General features: G+C 48.0%; 1 protein-coding gene across 3 annotated transcripts in view; it reads right to left on the bottom strand.

The window, feature by feature from the left end:
- Positions 1–4330: 4330 nt before the first annotated feature.
- The window catches only part of IGSF11 (immunoglobulin superfamily member 11), a 115657-nt gene continuing 94785 nt past the window's right edge, over positions 4331–25202 (bottom strand). For 2 of the 3 annotated variants that reach the window (XM_068169547.1, XM_068169549.1), the window contains exons 2-7: positions 13405–13568; positions 11115–11322; positions 9819–9974; positions 8706–8828; positions 8342–8492; positions 4331–7202 (exon numbers count right to left, since the gene is read on the bottom strand). In XM_068169547.1, the coding sequence (XP_068025648.1) occupies positions 6752–7202; positions 8342–8492; positions 8706–8828; positions 9819–9974; positions 11115–11322; positions 13405–13568 (1253 nt within the window). In that variant the 3' untranslated portion in view covers positions 4331–6751. Of the gene's footprint in view, positions 7203–8341; positions 8493–8705; positions 8829–9818; positions 9975–11114; positions 11323–13404; positions 13569–15607; positions 15645–25202 lie in introns of those variants that run through there. The other variant, XM_068169548.1, reaches the window with a different exon arrangement.

The raw sequence follows: 25202 nt of genomic DNA on the forward strand, positions 1-25202 counted from the left end.
ATGGCCAGCAGCACTTGGAAAAAGCCCAGGAAGAAGGGCAGCTCAGTCATTAAGATACCTCAACAACAGCTCTGCTCCAAGCTTCCCTTGAACAGAGGCCATATATAAGTCAATAGGAGGGCCTGCTGGGTTTGCTCTGAAGTGAACAAGTGACAGAGAAATGCATCCTCAGTTTTCCCTGATCTCTGTCTTAGAAATGTTCAAACACCCTATTAAAAGAATTGCTGAACCATTTTGGATGCACTTGGTGCTGGCACACCCATGCCCAGACTCATCAGCTTGCTCACAAGCCACCAGTGTCACAGCTGAGAAGATTTCAGTAAGAGTGCAAACCCAGAAAGGCACTTGAGTACCTAAAGCAGATGAAGCTGGGATGCAAAACGTTGCTTCCAAGAGAAATACAATAACATGCAGAAACTTACCAAGGTGTTGAATGAAACCAGAAATACAGCATGAAAATTCACATAGTATCTTTCTTTTGGGGGGGGAACAGGGGATAAAAATAATTAGTTTGATTTCCTCTGTGGAATGGAATGGAATGGAATGGAATGGAATGGAATGGAATGGAATGGAATGGAATGGAATGGAATGGAAAAGAAAGAATGGAATAGAATAGAATTAACCAGGTTGGAAAAGATCTTTGAGATCATCGAGTCCAACCCATCACCCAACACCATCTAATCAACTAAACCATGGCACCAAGCACCCCATCCAGTCTCTTCCTAAACACCTCCAGTCATGGTGGCTCCACCACCTCCCTGGGCAGCACATTCCAATGGCTAACAACTCTCTCAGTGAAGAACTTTCTCCTCACCTTCAGCCTAAACTTCCCCTGGCACAGCTTGAGACTGTGTCCTCTTCTTCTGATGCTGGTTGCCTGGGAGAAGAGACCAACCCCCACTGGGCTACAACCTCCCTTCAGGTAGTTGTAGAGAGCAATCAGGTCTCCCCTGAGCCTCCTCTTCTCCAGACTAAGCAACCCCAGCTCCCTCAGCCTCTCATAGTTCTTACAAATCAGCAGATCCAGGTCCTAAAGCTGGGTAAGTTTAAAAAACTTCTATCAGTCTATGGACAGGTTTCCCAACTATTTAAAATTGATCTGTCATCTACACCAACCTCTAAAAAGATGTCCCCTTCTAAAGTGTGAAGGTACACTCTCACAGTTACTTCTCTGTTTCAGCACTCAGATGCACAGTTAATTCTGGTGCTAGAACAAGTTTCATTCTGAAATTCCTTGGTGGAAGGTGATAAAACTGATAGGTACTGACATGTAAAGGTATTTCTGACAAGAGGACACAGTTTCAAGCTGCACCAGGGGACGTGTAGGCTGGATGTTAGGAAGAAATTCTTCACAGAAAGAGAGATTGGATATTGGCATGTGTTGCCCAGAGAGGTGATGGAGTCACCATCACTGGGGGTGTTTAGGAGGAGACTTGATAGGGTGCTTGGTTGCATGGTTTAGTTGATTAGATGATGTTGGATGATGGGTTGGATGTGATGACCTTGAAGGTCTCTTCCAATCTGGTTTAATCTATTCTATTCTATTCTATTCTATTCTATTCTATTCTATTCTATTCTATTCTATTCTATTCTATTCTATTCTATTCTATTCCATTCCATTCCATTCCATTCCATTCCATTCCATTCCATTCTATTCTATTCTATTCTATTCTATGGCACCCAGTGTGGTAGATGCCTACTACATAGGGGGGTTGAAGGCTGTCAGCAAACTCAAGCAATTCCAAGGGTAATACCTTGAACCTTTGTTTGCCTTCTAATGCTAGATCTTCACTTTGGAGCTCATCAAGTCGTCTAACTGCTTTTATTTTTGGCTTGATACTGGTACTGCAGCAGCCTCACTGGGTACAATTTACAGGCTAAAACTCCAGCACAGAAGGTGGCACACAACCCTGGTCAACTGTCCTCAGATAGATTAGGAAGTTTTGAACACCTCCAGGGACAGTGACTCTACCACCTCCCTGGGCAGCACATTCTAACGGCTAACAACTCTCTCTGGGAAGAACTTTCTCCTCACCTTGAGCCTAAACTTCCCCTGACTTGAGACTGTGTCCTCTTGTTCTGGTGCTGCTTGCCTGGGAGAAGAGACCAAAGCCCACCTGGCTACAACCTCCTTTCAGGTAGCTGTAGAAAGCAATTAGGTCTCCCTTGAGCCTCCTCTTCTCCAGGCTAAACAAACCCAGCTCCCTTAGCACATCCTCATAGGGCTCATGCTCCAGACCTCTCATGGTTTAGTTAGTCATGAGGTGTTGCATGATAGGTCGGACTTGATGATCTCTGAGGTCTTTTCCAACCTTATTGATTCTATGGTTCTATGATTCTATGAATCTATAATTCAATGATTCTACGATTCAGTTGACAGAGGCATGCAGAATAATGATGTAAGGAGCAAGATAGTGGTAAGCATTGGATAGTACAGAATCACACAATCACCAAGGTTGGAAGAGACCTCGAGGATCTTCGAGTCCAACTTGTCACCACAGACCTCATGACTAAACCATGGCACCAGTGCCACATCCAATCCCCTCTTGAATACCCTCAGGGATGGTGACTCCACCACCTCCCTGGGCAACACATTCCAATGGCAAATGACTCTCTCAGTGAAGAACTTTCTCCTCACCTCCATCCTAAACCTCCCCTGGCACAGCTTGAGACTGTGTCTCTTGTTCTGGGGATGGTTGTTTGAGAGAAGAGACCAACCCCCACCTGTCTGCAACCTCCCTTCAGTTAGTTGGAGACAGCAATAAGGTCTCCCTTGAGCCTCCTCTTCTCCAGGCTAAACAACCCCAGCTCCCTCAGCCTCTCCTCACAGGGCTGTGCTCAAGGCCTCTCACCAGCCTACTGACAGGGCTCTCAGGGGAATAAAATGCCCAGACACAATGAAAGTCACATGAAGCTGGCATAATCCAAGGATTAAAAATGCAAACATTGAGAATCCTCAGACAACTTCCTGAAAATGGCAATGCAGTCATCTCATTTACTGGAAGGCCTGTAGCTGAAAACTACATTTGCAGGGGTGTTTTAAACTAGGTGTTGAAAAGTACCAAGGAATGAGAACATGATGCATGTGCAGCAGGGCTGAATTACTGCTGCTGTTCGATCTGTAGGCTTCTGGTTTTAATAATCACTCTCAGAATATCCAGGGGATTTTAGAGAAGGAGCAGGGAAAATGAAATACAGGGAGAAGAATGCAAAATTCTTTGGCAAAACATCAGGTTGCCCTAACTAATAATAACCTTCTGCTAGCAGCTGTTGATATGGACTAAGAAGTGTGTGCTTCTCAGTCCCCTTATGCCCTGGAAGTGTGAATGCTCAGATGCTGAATTTTACCATCCTCTGTCTATGGGGATCAGCACTTTGGTTAACTTCCTGACAGTTTCCCCCATCAAACTTATTCAAAAGGCCAAGGAACTCAGCAGGGATCTTCTTGGGGGGTGCTCTAGATTTTGAATCTGGGATGAAGTTGTCCAAGGGCAGAAAGGCCTGCAGAGGGGTCTGGAGAGAAGGTCTTGTGAAGAGCAGCTGAGGGAACTGGGATTGCTTAGTATGGAGAAAAGGAGGCTGAGGGAAGGTCTCGCTGCTCTCTACAACTATCTGAAAGAAGGTTGTAGTGAGGTGGAGATCAGCCTCTTCTGCTTAGTATCAGGTGACAGAATGAGAGAAAATGGCCTGAAATTGTGCCAGGGAAGGTTTAACCATTGGAATGTGCTGCCCCGGGAGGTGGTGGAGTCACCATCCCTGGAGGTATTCAAGAAACATGTGGACATATCACTACGGGGCATGGTTTAATAGCCCTGGTGGTCTCAGGCTGGAGGTCTTTCCCAACAAAACAGTTCCCTGGTTCTATGATGCTAACATGCAGTGTTTCAGATTGAAAAGATCAAATCTAAGAGCAAAGTCAATCAGTTTAAAAATACAACCATTTTCCCACATCACTCAAAGCAGCCACGGATCCCTCCCACTAAGTGACAGAAAATGGGACTCACCTTTGGCTAGGGAGGTAGAGATCTTGCAAGCCTGGGTAAGTGTACCTTCAAAGGGCAGTGTATCAGGCTCTTATGACTAAGAGAAATAAGGTTACAGTGCTAGAGTTCACTATCACACTGGCTGGCCCAATAACATGCTGGCCTTTGTTGCACAGCCGCTGCTCACTGCCAGTCACGTCAAGCACGGGTATTAACAGCCAAATTTGTTGTGTCTATGGAATTAGGTAGGGAGGAGGGCAAACAAACAAACAAACAAGCAGCAACAGGCAGTAAGAAGTCTTATTTTCTTTTATATATATATATATATGAATAAAATTTTATTGAATTTGAATTTTAGACAATTAGAAAGAACAAAGAAAGAGGAGCAAACAGTCTCATGGAGGGTAGGACTCAGAAGAGCTTTCCCAGTAGAAGAGGAGGCCTGCTGAAGGCAGTGTTCCTGCAAATGTCACACAGAGGTGGTTGGACAAGCAGGGAGAATGTGTCTGGGCTGTTCTTTGATTGTTTTGGGTGGGTTGTTGGTTTTTTTTTGCCTCCCACATTAGGATTTCTAAAGCCACTCTTCTTCCCCTATCAATGCAACCACCCAGCAGCAAAGTAAAGAGACAGGCAGGAAAGAGGACGGATGTCTCTTGGAGAAACCCCCACAGAGCCACCAGCCCGCTCTGCTGCAGAGGTTTGCACCCATTCTGCAAGGAGCTGTGTAGGGGGGGGGGGGAAGGAAGAGAGGTTGGGTTTTATTTTTCTCCTTTTTATTTTCTCGTTTATTTTAAGCAAAGAAGGCACAAAATCTCAGCCAAGCTTCAAGCTTAGTACCACCTGGGAGCTCCCAGCCTCCCAAAAAGTCGCTGTGTCAACGTGGGAACCCAGCCCTCACCTCTCCCTCCTCTTCCTCATAGTCTGTGCTTGCATTTGAAAGGTACCACTCAGGCAGAAGGCCCTGCCCAAGGTTTGTGCACTGTTAGGGAAAGTAAAGCTGTGCCAGGACAAGGAAAGTGGGGATGAGGAAGAGTCTGTTGGCTTCAACAGATCTTTTTTTCCAATGTGAGAGCTACAAAAAGTCACCTGTGACTCCTCACATTGCTTTTCCAAGAGTAGACCTGGGAGGGCTCTGGTGCTTTTGGAGGTGATCACTCCCTTTACATGTGAAAGGGCTGGTGTTATGCAAGAGAGTCAAGACATCCACCCAGGCATCATCTCTTTGAGCCAGTGTTCTCTAGAAGGGTAAGTTCCAGCCCTCGGTCCAGCCCTCCAAATGGCACCGAATTCCTCCAGTGGTTCCACTCTTGGCTTTGATTAAGGCTATTTAGTTGCAATAGAAAAAGGATAGGTGCCAGCCACAACCACCTCCCTGGCTGTGATGAGATGGCAGAGCCACTGGCAGATGTCACCAGTATGCAGTCCCAGGACGCTGAGGGAAGCAGGGGAGGCAGAGAGATAGCATGTGGGCTTCCACAGGGTTGCCTCCTTCATTATGCCCATGCTTTCACTCTTTCTAAGGAGAAGGATTTGGAAATAAATCCTGCCAACCTCAGCATCTGGGAAGTCCATGCACATGGGAGAGTGGGAATGGAAACTTTCCTCCGTGTGAGTGCCCCAAGCACAATGTATGCCCTGCCATGCCAGCCAGCCCTGGATAGCCTAAGAAAAAAAATCCACCACACAAACACCGAAGCCACAGTGTTTGAAGCCACTTGACCCAAACCAGATAACCTAGGGGCAGCAGACACCTCCGGACTTGCCTGCTGCTCTGCCACACCACTCTGTTCCTCTGTGCCTCCTGAATAAACCCAGCAACACCTCCCACAGAAAAAAAACCATCACCACCAAAAAAACAGAAAGCCATGAGCCCTACAGCAGCAGCAGCAGTAGCAGTAGCATCCTCCCCCTGCATGGAGTGTCTTGGGGAAAGATGCTCAGATGACTGCATCCTCCGCAGCCATGAACAGGGCTCTGGCAGTGCCCTGAGCTAGTGCAGGAAAAACACCCTGTCTGAGAAGGACCTGTGTGTGTCTGTGGTTTTATCTGTATCTGTCTCTGTGTGTTTGTGTTGGGGTAAGGGAAGAACTGCAGAAAATAAAGACTAATGCTCCCCTATCCATGTCTCCATCCAGCCATCCCCTTGGCCGTGCTGGTGGCTGTGCCTTCTTCTTGCCCCTCCTCACACCCAGCCCGAGCATCCTGCCCTCCTCTTTCCAGCAGCAGAGCCAGGGCCATGGGAAGGGGGCTGGGGCCACCATTTTGAGGCATACTCTGCCTCAGCACCCCTCCATGCTTAGCTTCCCCCCACCCCAATGCAGCCGACATCCTCTTGGAAATAAAACAGTGACAACAACTGAAAAAGAACCCCCAAAAAATATAGATCTCCCCAAACCTTCCTGAAAGACCCAAATGGATGGAGCCGAACCCCAACAAAACCAATGGGAAACAAAATCAGAAGTCCCCCCCACCCAAAGTCAGGGCCAGGTGCATGTTCCAGCTGGGGCCCAGCAGCCAGGGAGTGCACCTTGGCCTCCCCATTCCCCTGGCCTTGGCACATCTGCAGCTTCCACCGGCGCAAGGAGCCAGGGGCGATACGGCGTGGCCTGGCTGTCCCACCGGCTGGCAGCGGCCTCAGGAGGAGAGGGCATGGGAGAGAGGCGAGTGCGTGTGTGTGTCCCCCATCGCCTCGCCACCTTTCAGGAAGGTCTTTTCGCCCCATGAGGTACAAGAAGCCCCTTGCTCAGATCTTGGCTGCCGGCACGGCCTTACACGAGGGAGCCAGCCCGGCTCTGGGCGGGCACCATGACCGGCACAGCCCCGATGCGCTCCAGCGTGGCCTGGCTGACGGCGTAGGAGCGGGTGTGCGGCAGCCGCGGCTTCCTGCTGATCGAGCCGTTGCTCCGGATCGCCTCCTGAGGGGACGGCGCCGTGCTGGCTGTCACCACCAGCGTCTTAGGGGGAGCGGGAGAGGGGTGCCCACCGTTGGCATAGACGGGGCGGGTGCTCGTGCTCCCCGAGCGGGAGAAGGGGGGCTGGTGGGCGTCATTGCTGTTGCTGAAGCGGGTGAAGGAGTCTGTGGCGTGGTTGGCTTTGGGGTCATTCCAGTAGCGGCTGTTGTAGGTGTTGGAAGAGGTGAGGGTGTCGTTCTCCGATGAGGACGCATCGGCGTGGAATGTCTTTGCGGCGGAGGAGCATTTGGGCGGCAGGTCGTCCTCCCTGCGAAGGAGAGCGTGTGAGGGTACACAGGGAATGATGCCTGCTTGCCCACCAATCCCCCCACCAAACCCTGCTGGGGTCAACACCAGCAGTTCAAGGTGAAGGACAGCGCCGACTTGCTCCTTCGCCGGCTTACTGATCTGTCTTTGCAGGACATAACTCTGCACATTAATTGTTCTGTGCCACTACTGCTGAGACAGGCAACTCACACTCACATGTGGGGGGGATAAAATGAATGGAATGGAATGGAATGGAATGGAATGGAATGGAATGGAATGGAGCGGAGCAGAGTGGAACGGAACAGAATGGAACAGAATGGAGTGAAATGGAATGGAGTGGAGTGGAGTGGAGTGGAGTGGAACGGAATGGAATGGAATGGAATGGAATGGAATGGAATGGAATGGAATGGAATGGAATGGAATGGAGCGGAGCAGAGTGGAACGGAACAGAACAGAACAGAATGGAGTGGAATGGAATGGAGTGGAATGGAATGGAATGGAATGGAATGGAATGGAATGGAATGGAATGGAATGGAATGGAATGGAATGGAATGGAATGGAATGGAATGGAGTGGAGAGGAACAGAACAGAGAAGAGATCTTCAACATCAAGTCTAACTGTCAACTCAGCACCATCAGACCATGTCTCTCAGCACCACATGTACATGGCTCCTAAACCCCTCCAGAGATAGTGACACCAACACCACCCTGGGCAGCTTGCTGCTGGTACTTCACAAGCAGTCAGTATGACTGTACAACCAATAAAGCCAATCCTCAGGGTAGCTGCAGCAAGCTACCAGAGGTAAACACTGTGGCTATAACACCAGAGATCATGGTTTTGTCTCCAGGGCTTTTCAGCTGTCACTGGTATTCTGGGTCAGGATCTCCACCACATCACTCTCCTGTAGAGCTAACAACGTCAAGTCAAAGCTCTCAATAAAGGCAATACTGAAAACAAAATACATTGTGGCCTTTCCTCATCTGCTTCCTCCATTTTTGGGACATACATGGACATCTTCACCCGGCCCAGGGAAACACGCCCAGGATTAGCAAGAGTGAGATTTCTGATTGCCTTCCTGCCAGCTGCTGCTTTTGCTGGGCAAGCAGAGGTCCCCTGTCACCAGCTTTCCCTCACCCTTACCTTATCTCATTGGGAATCTCTTCCTCTTCTTCCTCTTTGTGTTTATTTTTCCAGTAAAACAGTGCCACAGCTACCAACACAATGCAAACAACAAGCACAACGGCGCCCGTGGCCACCGCTCCTGCAATCAGGCCAATGCTCCGGGGGTGGGCTGTGGAGATGATTGAACAGAGAATGGAGAAGAAATCAGGGCCAGGCTGGGGCCAAGCTACTGTGTCTTGGAAGGGGGGAAAGGCAACATCCCCATTCTAGGGCACAATAATCTTCTGTTAGAAATGTACATGGTTCACAGCAAACATAGTTACACAATTTAGTGTCACGAGGGAGAAGCAGGTGGCCAAACCTCCCTTGGCAAAATACTTACGTGCAATGACTTGCAGGTCCAGAAGGCAAGTGCTGGTTCCAATGGCATTTGAAGCCACACATTGGTAAAGACCTGAGGACACAGTGCTGATATTTCGAAGGGTGACAGTGCCCTGGACTTGGTCTAGTCAGAGAGAAAAGAAGGATTTAAATCCCTTCCCCCCACCTTGAGGAAAACCATGAAAAGGCAAAGCCAGCAATTAAGAGAACTTTGGTGTGAGACTATCTAAAGAGAGAAATAAATTATGGAATAACCTTGAGATGGAAGCATTGTTCACACATACACACACACACAGACAAGATTAGGTCTTAAGGAGCTTACACTAGATGTTTCTTTTTCTTCTTATAGATTAATTTCTGCAAATGAAAGCCTGGGACTCTCAGCATTGTATGAGAAAAGGGAGGAAAGAAGAGATGTGCAATTATCTATACCCAGATCTACCTGCTAAATTAAATCCTGCCCTGCAGAGCCACTGCTCAGGAGAGCTCCCTACCTGCAGCTCTGCCAATTTTACTCATTCCTGAATTGCATCAAACTAAAATGCTCTTAAAATACAGCAAGATAAAGGGCAAAAGTACAGCTCTCACTACTTGGTCAGGACACCCAGGCTAAAAAATCTTATGGATGGGAGTTGGGGTTGGCCAGCAGTCAGTCTGATCAGCGTCTTGCTTTGGCACATATTTGAAAGGCAGCTCTGGTAGTAACTTATTGGAAAACACTACCCTCATTATCAGAAGTTTCCTGGGATGATTCTGCATCCCTTCTCTTAGTTTCCATTCTATGTGCATTTCATTTGACTTAAAATGCAGGGGAGACCATAGCTGAATCTCTAGCCACGCACCAACATCTGGCAGTCATGTTCTCTCTCTCTCACCCAACAAAATCCTTGGGGTTGCTCAATGGGAAACATGTTTCTGTACCAACAGAACATGAATTTAAGGGGCCCACTGGAGAGTACCTAGCCCACCATGGGCCCTAGGAATCTTCACTTCAACAAAATGACCACGCAAGTGCTGGCAGACACTCAATGAGCCAAGCCACCTCTGCAGCTCAGACAAAGGAAAGCTCAGGCTGTCACCTGGGAAATGAGAGGATAATCAACAGAATGAGCACCTTGCGTGGCAGTTGGGGGCAACTTGGGAACATTGTCCAGTTTCTCCCAGAGGTATGTTGGCCGGGGGATGCCTTCTTCAGAGCTGCAGGTCAGGGTGACATCGCTGCCCACGTCCAGAGACCCCTGGATTCTACAAAGTGGAGCAGAAGGAGGAACTGCAAGAGAAGAGAGGAAGGTAACGGCAGATCAGGAATTACATCTGGACAGTGGAGTGCAAGTTCTTTCTGGACACAAGCTGCTGGGGAAAGCAAGAATGTTGGCATGAGCTGACAAGGGGACAAGAGGGAGGCAGCAGACAAACACCCATTGAGGTTTGAGGTGTAACAATTCACAAAGATTCCTGAGCCACCAGCTTATCAAGGTTGCAGTCTACAGCTGACTTTCACAGCAGTCAGTTCTCTTAGATCCCTCCCCAGAGGAAAAGGTGAGAGCCAGGGTGGTGAGAGCTAACAGAGCTGCAGACAGAATTTGCTGTGGTTGGATTTTGCTCTCATATCCCTGTAACAGCACTCACTCAGGAGTGTTTAACATCCTAGGGAACGTCCAGTAATAATTGCTTTCATGAAAAGAAAGCAAAGATCTGAAGTCGTTCTCTTCTCCTGTTGCTGTGCTCAAAACTCCTGTGGTCTCTCCAGGATGGCTTCATACTTTATTCATTGCTTCTTTGCGACTCTGCATCACAATGCTGCCACAAAAGCTTTCTCTCCACCATATTTTAAAACCCATTTATATGCTTGTGATGGGTTAATGCCCATCCTGAAAACGGGGGGGAGGGAGGAGAGCTTGTGAGTGCTTTGCCCTCCCTGCAGGGTGTTTTCCCCCTGGGAGACTGAGTCTGTTCCACTTCCCCCTCCCTGCCCAGCTAGGGCATGAAAAGGGGGAGACCATGTGGCTCAGCTGCCAGAGCATGAGACTCTTAGTGTCAAGGTCTTGGGTTCAAGCCTGCAGAGGACAGCAGTTGTCATCCCTTTTATACCCTAGCTGGGCAGGAAGGGGGGAGTGGAACAGACTCAGTTTCCCAGGGGGAAAACGCCCTGCAGGGAGGGCAAAGCACTTGCAAGCTCTCCCCCCTCCCATTTTCAGGATGGGCATTAACCCATCACAATGCTCTCTGCATATGAAAGCTATGCTCCCTACTCCCCCAACACCCACAAAGCAGCCCATCCCTAACCACAGGATCTCTAGGGGCTCCAATGCATATACCACCATATTGCTCTTCCAGGGTGCACTATGACAGGCAGAGGATGCCCCAGTCCCTTTTCCTTCTCTCTCCCCCATAATACCAATAAACACACCCAAGACAGTAAGTCCAATGACTCCAATATTCCTGACGCCTCGGTCGGGAAGATTGTTGACCAAACACTGGTACGTGCCAGTATCCGAGAGCTGAGTGTTGTTGATGAAGATGGAGGCACTGGTGGTTGGCATTGTCACAGCAAACCCCACTCGCCCATAGAACTGGGGTGCACCACCAAAGATCTGACCCCCTTGGTAGAGAATAACCTGGAAAAGAAAGGAAGGCTCAAATAATACTCTGCAGGAGCTGAGCAAGGAGGAAGAAGAGCAAGCAAAACACGGTCTTCTGAAAGGTGAAAGGACCAGTTCCTAAAGGATCTCTGGATAACCAGACCTCAACATACACTTGTCCCATGCAGGCCAATCCCAGCAGAGGTGTTTTCTGTAAAAACAGAGCATGCTTTGGTTTCTGTTCACTAAGGTAACAAACAAGGTAGATACCCAAGTCTTCCAGCACAGTTAGAGTGGCAACACCAGCCAGCCTCATGTAATAGTCATTGCCCATCAGGATGGGATCAATGTAGAGAAGCAAAGAATCTGTAGGTTAGTGACTACTTCACTAGAAAGCATCTGCCTAGTGGACAGAACCATTTTGAGTCTCAGCCAGGAAGATCTTGTCATGATTTCACACAGCTTGCTGAAGATCACAGTATCACAGTATCACAGTATCACTTAGGTTGGAAAGGACCCCAAGGATCATTGAGTCCAACCTATCAACACAGACCCCATGACATCCATTGGACATCCAATCTCCCCTTGAACGCCTCCAGGGTCGATGACTCAACCACCTCCTTGGACAACCCGTTCCAATGACGAATGACTCGCTTGGTGAAGAACTTCCTCCTCACCTCGAGTCTAAACCTCCCCTGGCACAGCTTGAGACTGTGTCCCCTTGTTCTGGTGCTGGTTGCCTGGGAGAAGAGGCCAACCCCTTCCTGGCTACAACCTCCCTTCAGGTAGTTGTAGACAGCAAGAAGGTCTCCCCTGAGCCTCCTCTTCTCCAGGCTAAACAATCCCAGCTCCCTCAGCCTCTCCTCATAGGGCTGTGTTCAAGGCCTCTCCCCAGCCTTGTTGCCCTTCTCTGGACACACTCAAGTGTTTTGATGTCCTTCTTAAACTGAGGGGCCCAGAACTGGACACAGTACTCAAGGTGCGGCCTAAACAAAGCAGAGTACAGGGGCACTATGACCTCCCTGCTCCTGCTGGCCACACTATTCCTAATGCAGGCCAGGATGCCATTGGCCCTCCTGGCCACCTGGGCACACTGTTGGCTCATATTCAGGTGGCTGTCGATCAGCACACCCAGGTCTGCATGGGATTGCCGTAGCCAAAGTGCAGCACTCGGCACTTGGACTTGTTGAATGCCATCCCATTGGACTCTGCCCATCTGTCCAGTCGGTCGAAGATCATGAATGACAGGCAATGCAACCCTTGAACCTGCAAAGCCTCTACCAGTCAGATGCCTTATATAATACTCTCTTCCAGTCCCTGAGGAGCAAGTACACTTCAGGTGCAGGTTCTCACAACCAAATGTGCTGGAGGCAGTGTGCATTTCAGAGCAAAGTCATTCCTTGGCTGTCTGAGTACGTGGGCAAAAAACAGGCCAGTAGATCTCCTGTTACGTGCCCACCACAACAGACTCTCATTTGCTAATATTCATAACAATGGATTTGCATAAGCCACAGGCAGTGAAAAAGTTAGAAGAGAAGTAAAAGAAGAGATGAGTCTTTGAGAGGCCATTGTTATGGCACTGGAGCAGGCTGCCCAGGGAGGTTGTAGAGTCTCCTTCTCTGGTAACTTTCAAAACCTACCTGAATGTCTTCCTGTGCAGCCTGCCCTAGGTGGTCCTGCTTTGGCAGCAGGGTCGAACTTGACCTCTGGAGGTCCCTTCCAACTCCTAACATTCTCTGATTCTGTGATTTTCACACAGATTTCACAAGTCTGTAGCTGCTGCCAGATCCTATAAATCCCACATCTATCACCCCAATACCTGGATTACATCTCCTGTGCTCTTCAGAACACACAAATCACCAGAGCACCAATATAGAATCACACACACCTGCCCCAACCACACCTCCCACCAAGGCAACCAAGGACACGCTGTACATCAGTAAACAAAGCAAGTAAACACAGAAATCAAATTCATGTATGTTCAGCAATGAAGGGTCAAAGAAGTCCTGGGATAATCACAGTTCCAATATTGTGAAGGGTATACATGCAGATCAGATGAAAAGGGTATGGAAAATTTGGGTTGTGAAGAAATACATGCTCCAGTAAGAAATGACCTACCTGTTGAGGCTGGTTGGCATTAGAAAGAGGAATGACCATCCAGATGACATTAAGGTTAGTGAGAGCAGCGTTAGTGGTGAAGGTGCAGGGCAATACCGCGGTCTGGCCTCGGGCAACCTGGATACTTCCCGAACTGACTGACACCTCCAGAGGGCACACCAGACCTGAAAAGAGAAGGATATCCACTTCAAGCATTTCAGGAGAATGACACCCAGTTCAAGCCAGCATTGTGCCCAGCTAGACAAGAAGGCAAATGGCCATCAACAGTGTGGCCAGCAGGAGCAGGGAGGTCATTCTGCCCCTGTACTCAGCACTGGTCAGGCCACACCTTGAATACTGTGTCCAGTTTTGGGCCCCGCAGTTTAGGAAAGATGTTGAGTTGCTGGAACGTATCCAGAGAAGAGCAACAAAGCTAGGGAGCGGTTTGGGGCACAGCCCTATGAGGAGAGGCTGAGGGAGCTGGGGTTGCTTAGCCTGGAGAAGAGGAGGCTCAGGGGAGACCTTCTTGCTGTCTACAACTACCTGAAGGGAGGTTGTAGCCAGGTGGGGTTTGGTCTCTTCTCCCAGGTAACCAGCTCCAGAACAAGAAGACACAGTCTCAAGTTGCACCAGGGGAGGTTTAGGCTAGATGTTAGGAAGAAGTTCTTCATAGAAAGAGAGACTGGCCATTGGAATGTGCTGCCCAGGGAGGTGGTGGAGTCACCATCATTGGAGGTGTTTAGGAAGAGACTGGATGGGGTGCTTGGTGCCATGGTTGAATTGATTAGATGGTGTTGGATGACAGGTTGGGCTCAATGATCTCAAAGGTCTCTTCTAACCTGGTTAATTCTATTCTATTCTGTTCTGTTCTATTCTATTCTATTCTATTCTATTCTATTCTATTCTATTCTATTCTATTCTATTCTATGATTCTATTCTATTCTATTCTATTCTATTCTATTCTATTCTATTCTATGAGTCTATTCTATTCTAGCACCACAGGTGGCCCCATATACCTGCAGGTCACAACAGCAGCATCTTGCTGTTACACAACTGGACATTGCCAGCAACTTCATGCTAAAACAAATGATCCTCCTCCCTCAACAGATCAGGCTGTTCTCACGTGGAGCTTCTGCACAGGCAAATGCAGATAGGCAGCCCTTGTAAATGAGAGCACTCTCAATTTTCAGAGCCTCTGAAAACAACAGGTTTTGTTTTGGCGAGGAGGAAAGAGCCATAAAAGCAACCAAGCTCCATCTAAGAGATAACAAAACAAGTTTCAAACCCATCAGCCTTAGTGCTACCCAGCATCCCTGAAAACAGAAAAGGAAACAGCATCCTAAAAGTCTCCACCAAGGAGTAAGAAGAGAGAAAATGAGTTCTCCATACTTCTATGGCTCAAAGTCCAGCATGAGCAGAATTTTTGCAGTGCTATTTTTAATTTACTGGGTTAAACAGCTAAATATGTTCCAGTCTAGGTATTTCTACCCAGCTGTTGCAAAATGACTACTGGGAATGGAGAGTCTCATCAAATCTCATTTATTTTCCAGCCTTTCCACGATTCACACTGCAATAGCAGTCACAGTAGCCCAAACCCCAGAAGTGATTCGTGCCAACTTTGGAGATGTCTCGTAGTGAATATGACCCTGACAAGGGCTTGTCATTTCTGCAGGCCTAAACTTGAAGGCTACCTTGCCATGACTACGTCATCCATGTGCTGAACAGTGTGCAGGGAGCCACAATAATTCAAGCATCCATTGTATGAGCCTCTCTCTCCATCACAGTGCAGAAAGCTCTACTGCCATGTTCAGCATAGATTTAGAATCATGACATGCATGGGGTTGGAAGAGACTTTTAAAGGTCTTCTGGTTAATTCTATTCTATTCTATTCTATTCTATTCTATTCTATTCTATTCTATTCTATTCTATTCTATTCCATTCCATTCCATTCCATTCCATTCCATTCCATCCCATTCCATTCCATTCCATTCCATTCTATTCTATTCTATTCTATTCTATTCTATTCTATTCTATTCTATTCTATTCTATTTTATTCTATTCTACTGCAATGCAATGCAATGCAATGCAATGCAATGCAATGCAATGCAATGCAATGCAATGCAATGCAATGCAATGCTATGCTATGCTATGCTATTCTAACCCCCCCCTGCAGATGGGACATTCCCAGATAGATCAGGTTGCTCATAGCCTCACCAAGCCTGACCTTGAATGTTTCCAGTGATGGGGCCTCCACCATCTCCCGAGCAACTTGTTCCAGTGTTGCACCACCCTCATATCAAAGAGCTTCTTAACCTAATGAGATGCTGTCCATGAGAGGAAAACCAAACAGTCAACTGATTTGGAATAAAAACATGTATGTGTCATAGAGTCATAGAATCAATAAGGTTGGAAAAGACCTCAGAGATCATGGAGTCCAACCTGTCACCCAACACCTCATGACTAACTAAACCATGGCTTCAAGTGTCGCTTGCAATCCCCTCTTGAACACTTCTAGGGAGTGTGACTCCACCACCTCCCTGGGCAGCACATTCCAATGGCCAATATCTCTTTCTGGGAAGAAATTTCTCCTCACCTCGAGCCTAAACTTCCCCTGGTGCAGCTTGAGACTGTGTCCTCTTGTTCTAGTGCCTGGGAGAACAGACCAACCCCCACCTGCCTACCCCACACATATAAATTCTTATCATTCAGAAAAAAAGCAATGCTTAAATGTGAGCATTCCTTTTAGCAGATTTACTGTAAAATCTAGAGTTTACAGTTTGCCGTGCCGAATTAGCTGTATCAATCACTCACTCATTAGGACGATGTGATTTCCATACCTAACCACCCTCTTGCTGCTCCCAATATTTACTATTAGTTGATTGTAAACATCCTGCACATAATAAAAAAAAAAAGCATTAAAATAGAGCATGCATAATTTATTCACTCTAAATTAATTTCTTCAGTACCTTTGCAAATTTCCCAATCTACTGATGAAGACTTTTTTTAAAGGGAAAGAGAGGCTGAGGGAGCTGGGGTTGCTTAACCTGGAGAAGAGGAGGCTCAGGGGAGACCTTATTGCTGTCTACAACTACCTGAAGGGAGGTTGTAGCCAGGTGGGGGTTGGTCTCTTCTCCCAGGCAGCCAGCACCAGAACAAGAGGACACAGTCTCAAGCTGTGCCAGGGGAAGTTTGGGCTTGAGGTGAGGAGAAAGTTCTTCCCAGAAAGAGAAATTGGCTATTGGAATGTGCTGCCCAGGGAGGTGGTGGAGTCACCATCACTGGAGGTGTTTAGGAAGAGACTGGATGGGGTGCTTGGTGCCATGGTTGAATTGATTAGATGATGTTGGACGATAGATTGGACTTGATGATCTCAGAGGTCTCTTCCAACCTGGATAACTCTATTCTATTCTATTCTATTCTATTCTATTCTATTCTATTCTATTCTATTCTATTCTATTCTATTCTATCCTATCCTATCCTATCCTATCCTATCCTATCCTATCCTATCCTATCCACATCATACTCCCTTTGCTTTGCAAGTATCTCACCTCACCCTGCAGCACCTCAGAGCCCTCTCCTCCCTCTTTCAAGGCACCACACACCCCTTTTAATTTGAATGCCATGGATTGTTTGCAAGGGTTGAGGAACTAAGCAAGATATGAGATTCCCACCCATTTCCCTTGCCGTGGGGACCTGTTCTGAGCCTGTCATGCAAGCTGAGCACCCCACACACTCCATGCTGTGTTCTCTCTGTATTCTTAAACCACCAGGCAAGCCAGCTTCTCAGATTTGCCTTTGCCTCATGCATCCCGGGGCCTGTCAGCTGCTCTTTGGTCCAGGATGCACACAAGGCAGGCAGCACTTAAAGACAAGGACTCATTTTGTTAAGCTAAGTGGCACCTGCAGGGCTCCAGCTGGGAAAAGCACACACAGCCACTTCTGACAAGTAAGCTGAAACAAGGCGACAGCAGAGTCAGAAGACCAAATGTAGGCAAAGTCCTCTTCCACCATCATAAGCAGGGAGGTAGGCTGGTGTGTTAACAAAGCACTTGGGGGGCATTATCACAACGTGACTCTTCTCCCAGGGAGACAGCTGAAAGATCAAAGATCAAATTCCCTTCAGAATCCACAGGCTCTTGTTGCTTTGTACCACAGACTACTAAAAATGCAACACATTTTCACCTGCACTTGTCCATCCATGCAAGTACCTACATGACTGCGTCTTTCCATAGCAGTACTCATGGTCTGGAATACAGGGGCATGCACACAAAGACACATACACCTGTAGACCTGTATGCCCAGGAAGGCATCTGGTAGAAAAACACAACCAAATAATCTCTCTGGGTTCAGAGCAGTTCTGTACTTCAGTGCTTGGGCAGAAACAGCTTCTATATCTGTTACAGAGGGAAAATTGGCAAAGTGTGTTACTGAGGCTCTAAAAGACAGGAATAGTGTGGCCAGCAGGAGCAGGGAGGTCATTGTGCCCCTGTACTCAGCATTGGTTAGGCCACATCTTAAGTCCTGTGTCCAGTTCTGGGCCCCTCAGTTTAAGAAGGACATTGAGACTCTTGAATGTGTCCAGAGAAGGGCAACGAGGCTGGGGAGAGGTCTGGAGCACAGCCCTGTGAGGAGAGGCTGAGGGAGCTGGGGTTGTTTAGCCTGGAGAAGAGGAGGCTCAGGGGAGACCTTATTGCTGTCTACAACTACCTGAAGGGAGGCTGTAGCCAGGTGGGGTTTGGTCTCTTCTCCCAGGCAACCAGCACTGGAAGAAGAGGACACAGTCTCAAGCTGCACCAGGGGAAGTTTAGGCTGGAGGTGAGGAGAAAGTTCTTCACAGAAAGAGTAATTTGCCATTGGAATGTGGAGTTACCATCCCTGGAGGTGTTCAGAAAGGGATTGGACATGGGACTTAGAGCCATGGTCTAGCAGTCATGAGGTGTTGGGTGACAGGTTGGACTTGATGATCTTTGAGGTCTTTTCCAACCTTAATGATCCTATGATTTCAAAATTAAGAGTTGCAAAAATATGGCTTTGAATTAATGCAAAAGGAGAGAGGCAGGGGAAAGAGGGAGGAGAAGATATCCAATTTAGCATGTCTATTGGGATATTGGGAATGCAGCCTGAGGAATGAGGACTTGAATTCCCTTGGGTAGGTATAAATGCAAATATAGACATATGCACACACATACAGCCCAGTCTGCTAAGTCAAATTACACATAAGAGGCCAGAAAATTCAAGCAAATTATGTTTTAAAGGCTCTTCTTTGGCCAGAGTACACAGTTCAGATCTTTTCTGGGCATTCAGGGAAGTTTAATGACTTGTGAGAGACAACAAGAGTCGATCCTCACCAAGTCATCTCTCAGAAGTGGATTACAATGGCCATTGCACCTTCTCCTGTAAGTGCAGTCTCCTCCTCACTTAGGAACAAAGTAACCCTGTGTGCAGCATGCCTAGAGGAAGAACAGGGTACACCTCTGTCAGCAGAAAGAGGAATGGGCCCTTCCTGTATGTAGGACACTTTGATCTTAGTCTGATTCAGCAAATGGCTTTCTCCTTTGATCCCAATACAGCAAGCTCCCATCACTAATTGGAATGGATGCTCTAGTTTTTGTTCTCCTGTAAGAGAACCAGCCAGTGGAACAATGGTTTGGCCACAGAGGTTCTTTAAGAGTTTCTTCCTATTTCCAGGCCCAAGTAATTTCTCTGGAAACAGATCACACTGGATTAATTTTTGATATCTCTCTGATGCTTTTTAAAGTAGCACCCTCAGCCCCTTCCCCTGCATCCATGAAGGAGTCCATGCTCTAGTTCATGTAGCATGATGCTAGCATGCAGTTCCCAGTTGTGCATCCAATGTTTGCCGCTCTGCTGGGCATGAGGAGGACACAGATGATGACACAGAACATACCAGATGAACTAAAGCTGAAAAACATGAGCATATCTTCACACTTTGATTCATACCAAGCCCCTCGTCCTGTCACTGGGCACCAGTGAATAGAATAGACTAGGATAGGATAGGATAGGATAGGATAGGATAGGATAGGATAGGATAGGATAGGATAGGATAGGATAGGATAGGATAGGATAGGATAGGATAGGATAGGATAGGATAGAATTAACCAGGTTGGAAGAGACCTTTGAGATCATCAAGTCCAACCTATCATCCAACACCATCTAATCAACTAAACCATGGCACCAACCACCCCATCCAGTCTCTTCCTAAACACCTCCAGGGATGGTGACTCCACCACCTCCCTGGGCAGCACATTCCAATGGCCAATCTCTCTTTCTATGAAGAACTTCTTCCTAACATCCAGCCTAAACCTCCCCTGGCACAGCTTGAAACTGTGTCCTCTTGTTCTGGTGCTGGTTGCCTGGGAGAAGAGAACAACCCCCACCTGGCTACAACCTCCCTTCAGGTAGATGTAGAGAGCAAGAAGGTCTCCCCTGAGCCTCCTCTTCTCTAGGCTTAACAACCCCAGCTCCCTCAGCCTCTCCTCACAGGGCTGTGCTCCAAACCCCTCCCCAGCTTTGCTGCCCTTTTCTGGACACCTTCCAGCAACTCAACATCTTTCCTAAACTGAGGGGCCCAGAACTGGACACAGGACTCTAGGTGTGGCTTAACCAGTGCAGAGTACAGGGCACAATGACTTCCTTGCTCCTGCTGGCCACACTGTTCCTGATGCAGGCCAGGATGCTATTGGCTTTCTTGGCCACCTGAGTACACTGCTGGCTCCTGTTCAGGCAGCTGTCAACCAGAACCCCCAGGTCCTTTTCTGCCTGGCTGCTCTCCAGCCACTCTGACCCCAGCCTGTAGCACTGCATGGGGTTGCTGTGGCCAATGTGTAGAACCTGGCACTTGGATGTGTTCAATCTCATTCCCTTGGACTCTGCCCATCTGTCCAGCCTGTCAAGGTCCTTCTGCAGAGCTCTCCAACCCTCTAACAGATCAGCTCCTGCCCCCAGCTTGGTGTCTGGCCCCTTCTTCTTGACACCCACCCTTAAGGTATTTGTATACATTGATCAGATCCCCTCTCAACCTTCACTTCTCCAGGATCATCACCCCCAGGTCTCTCAGCCTTGAAGTCTAGCTTTGCAGCATGTCTTGCTAAGAAAAAGACATCTGATCAGGGACATTGCTTACCTGGGAATTTGTGCTTATCACACTGATGCTTCTCCCTTATCATCTATGACCTCATGTGAACTACACAGAAAGCTAGCAGTGACTTCCTGCTGGCCTGCTCTGCTCTGGCCCAGTGAATAGCAGTCACTACCACCCTTGCCATCATTTGTTTCAGAAATAGGTCTTTCTCTGCAGGCCAGCTGGGAGGAGGATATCAGACAACTGTCTGGTTGAGATGACATCGAGCATATCTCCCTGCCCCTGACCTCTGCAACTTGCAGCCATAAGGGAGATGAACATTTGACATAGAGACTAAGGAAAATGCAGGAAAGCTTTCAGCTGCACACACTTCAAGAATGGTATCAGCTCCCTCCCATGTCCTTGTCAGAGGAGCTGGACTAGCTTTCATGGTGGTCAAAAAAGAGCTCTCACAACACACTGAGGAATTTGAGTCTTTTCCCATTGCTGCCACAGACTCCCTGGGTCCCACTGAGAAACTCAATCAGATCCAGCTATCCTCAGAGGGTCCCTCATAGTGTGAGATCCTCATTTACTCCAGTTGAGGCCTCAATATAACTGCTGCTGCACTGCTGAGTGTTCAAGCTTGGCAGGGAAATTGAGAGGGGCTGTGCTCTCCATGCAGCAGGGATCACATTATGTTAAACTCCCTCTGTAACCTGAACAGTGCTTTTGCAACAGATCTTAATGCTTCCATTTAATTGGTCACAGCCTTGAAATGCAAAAGGGGGTTTTGAACTGTGAGAAGAACATACTGTTAGAACAGCTTGCTAATGTACAAAGTGGGAACAAGAACCCAAATCTGCTTTACAGATGTCCTGGTAATAGCAGGGTCAGGGACCCAATGGCCCAAGTTGTCTTTTCCAATTCTTGATTCCTACTGTGCTGCCAGTGCTGGCTTCTGTTCTGTGTCTCTAACCAGTCTGGCTGCAGCTACAAGGAGAAACACAGAATCACAGAGCTGCAGAATGGTAGGGGTTGGAATGGATCTCTGGAGATCACTTAGTCCAACCCCCACTGCCAGGGCACGTTGCACAGGAACACATCCAGGTGGGATTTGAATGACTCCAGAGATGGAAACTCCACAACCACTCTAGGCAGTCTGTTCAAGCACTCTGGCACCCTCAAAGGATGGAAGTTCCTCCTCATGTTTAGATGGAGCTTCCCATGTTCAACTTTGTCCCTGTTACCTCTTGTCCTGCCACTGGGCACCACTGAAAAAAAAGGCTGGCCCCATCCTCCTGACACCCTTTAAGTATTTGCAAGCTTTGATAAGATCCTCCCTCAGTCTCCTCTTCTTGGGGCTAAATAGCCCCATGTCCTTCAGCCTTTCTTCATAAGAGAGGTGTTATCATCCTCTAATCATCTTTGCAGCCCTTTGCTCTACCCCCTCAAGCAATTCATAGAATCAGAGAATCACAGAATCACCAAGGTTGGAAGAGACCTCAAAGATCATCAAGTCCAACCTGTCACCACAGACCTCATGACTAGACCATGGCACCAAGTGCCACATCCAATCCCTTCTTGAACACCTCCGGGGATGGTGACTCCACCACCTCCCTGGGCAGCACATTCCAATGGCTAACAACTCTCTCAATAAGGTTGGAAAAGACCTCAGAGATCGTCAAGTCCAACCTGTCACCCAACACCTCAGGACTAACTAAACCATGGCTTCAAGTGCCACATCCAATCCCCTCTTGAACACCTCCAGGGATGGTGACTCCACCACCTCCCTGGGCAGCACATCCCAATGGCTAACAACTCTCTCTGGGGAGAACTTTCTCCTTACCTCCAGCCTATACCTCCCCTGGCACAGCTTGAGACTGTGTCCTCTTGTTCTGATGCTGGTTGCCTGGGAGAAGAGACCAACTTCCACCTGGCTACAACCTCCCTTCAGGTAGTTGTAGAGGGCAATGAGGTCTCCCCTGAGCCTCCTCTTCTCCAGGCTAAACAACCCCATCTCCCTCAGCAGTGAACTGGGGAGCCCAGAACTGGACACCACACTCCAGATGAAGCTTCACTAGGGCTTTGCCAGGGCCTCTGGCTAGCTGGGGATGGTTGCCTTGCATCTCTGCTGTGTTGAATGCAGTAGGAATGCAAGCTTGAAATGAGAAAAACAACTGCATTGTATTATAGCAAGATTGTCAAAACAGGAAGGGACATTGATAGGAACTAAAATAACATCTACAATGACATTAGCTAGGATGAAACTAATCAATGGCTGTGCTCTGGGGCATGCATTAATCCTCTCTCCATGCTATAGTGTTGCACAATTAGGTACATTATGGGAAGTTTAACACTTCCCCCCCAATGCATGTGGCATTGGCTGGAAACAGAGACTGCTGTGATCTGAGCTGGCAGTCCTTGAATGCACAGCATTTGCAGAGGACTCAAGGAGTAGCTGCACTGCTGAGGGTGGGGAATGTTTTCCTTCAGCAGATGAGCAAGAGCAGGGCAGACCCGGAGTGGATTGGTAACTCATTGCTCACTCATTGCTCCCCTGAGTTGAAAGAGAGGAGGGGTAGATAAGCCTAACTCAGCCCCCTCTATGGGAGCACTCTGCATCAACTTTGTCCCTTCCTGGTTGTGCCCAGCATCAAAGTCAGCAATGAGTCATCCTCCCAGGACTCAACAGGACAGATCAGGGGCATGCAATCTGTCCACAGAAGATGGCAGAAGGCCACAATGAGGCAGCATACTCAAGGCACAAAGAGGGATGTGTCCTTGCAGCAGGATGCCAGTCATTTCTTTCCCTCTTAAAGTCCTCCAGAGATGCTTGAGGCACCATTTTCCAAGTCACAGGCACAGGCAAGGAGGAAAGTGAAAGTCTAGCTAGGTAAAGAAATGTGTCTCCCTATTCTTTGTCATCTACAAAGGTGATACAAGCAAACAGAGTTCCTCCTCTGTTATGCCCAGGCCTGTGATAGATCAGCTCTGTGGAATCTTGCTGCACAAACTTAAGGTGTTGGTAATTTGCTGCTGTTTGCCTTGACACTCAGCAGAAGATTATTGCCCCAAATCCAGCAAAAGCAGGAAGGAAGCTGTGCCACCATCTCACAGGCAGGCAGTAATTAGCATAACCCCTCGAGGAAGGTGTGAGGATGGGCTAACCTGCTCTGCTGTGGAAGGGGAATGCTGCATTGCAGACATACCATCCTGTTCTGCTCACTGCTACACTGGGGGAATCATCCACCAGTAACAAAGGCCTAGGGATGGGAAGATTTTAAGTGACCACAGCCAGTTACTTTAGCTGAAGTGACTGGAGAGTGAAAGCTCATCAGATGTTCATGCAGGCATATTCAAGGGGGCAAGTTCACTTTGAATTTGCAGAGCCTGCAACAACGGCTCAGGGCTGCAAACTTGACCATTCAGCTCAGATGCCAACATAAACCTCTCACATCCCTCCTCTCAATTATCTCACTGCTTGTCACAGCACAGAAAGGAAAATTCACCTTCTACACCAAGGATTTGTGTCCTAAAAGAGGGGAAAAGCACAGAGCTACCTAAGTACAGTGAAGGCATATTTTGGGTTTATTTTCCTAAAGCAGGTTGCAAGCCTCTCAGGAGGAAATTCTTAGTATTTAGGAAGAGCCACCATGGCCAGTCCTTTCTCTGAGAGCAACCTCAGTCATCTCCATGGGTATCTGTAGAATAGAATAGAATAGAATGGAATGGAATAGAACTGAATTGAATTGAATTGAATTGAATTGAATTGAATTGAATTGAATTGAATTGAATTGAATTGAATTGAATTGACCAGGTTGGAAGAGACCTTTGAGATCATCGAGTCCAACCTATCACCCAACATCATCTAATCAACTAAACTATGGCACCAAGAGCCCCATACAGTCTCTTCCTAAACACCTGCAGGGATGGGGATTCCACCACCTCCCTGGGCAGCACATTCCCATGGGCAATCTCTCTTTCTGTAAAGAATTTCTTCCTCACCTCCAGCCTAAATCTCCCCTGGCACAGCTTGAGACTGTGTCCTCTTGTTCTGGTGCTGGTTGACTTGGAGAAAAGACCAACCCCCTCCTCTCTACAACCTCCCTTCAGGTAGTTGTAGAGAGCAATAAGGTCTCCCCTGAGCCTCCTCTTCTCCAGGCTAAACTGCCCCAGCTCCCTCAGCCTCTCCTCACAGAGCTTGTGCTTCAAACCTGAGGCCACCTGAGCCTAAAACATGCGGAGTACAGGATGAGGCTGCATGGGATCAGACGGGAGCTGCATGCAACTCGCTCACCCAAGAGCAAGACTCTAATTAGAGCTCTTCTCAGGATATAAAGGCAGAAATAGCCTTGAGTTCTCCCCTAGCCATCCCATTTCGCTAGCGCTCTCCCAGCGCAGCCCAGTCAGCAGCGATGTGTCACGCTGCGGAGCAGTGCCAAGCGCTGGCAACAGCACGTGACCTTGCTGACAGAGCAGAGTTGCCTCCTTCGGGAGGAGGTATCCACTGGTGCCTCTGCAAGAGGAAAGTGTCTGCTCCCAGGACTGGGGAGCAGGCAGGCAGGGTTAGGAAGCTGAAAATTAAAGGAGGTCGGCGAAGCTCTGCTAAGACACTCGCTCCTATTTTCTGTTTGCCGAGCCATAAAAAATACATTAACAGCCCAGCAGCTTTGTAAATGATTTATGGACAAAAGGATAATTTTCTTCCTTCTCTCCTGGCTAGGAATAAAAAAAT

The sequence above is a fragment of the Melanerpes formicivorus genome, unplaced genomic scaffold (assembly GCF_026170545.1).
Source record: "Melanerpes formicivorus ecotype bairdi unplaced genomic scaffold, bMelFor1.0.p_v2 SCAF_192, whole genome shotgun sequence".
NCBI lineage: Eukaryota > Metazoa > Chordata > Aves > Piciformes > Picidae > Melanerpes > Melanerpes formicivorus.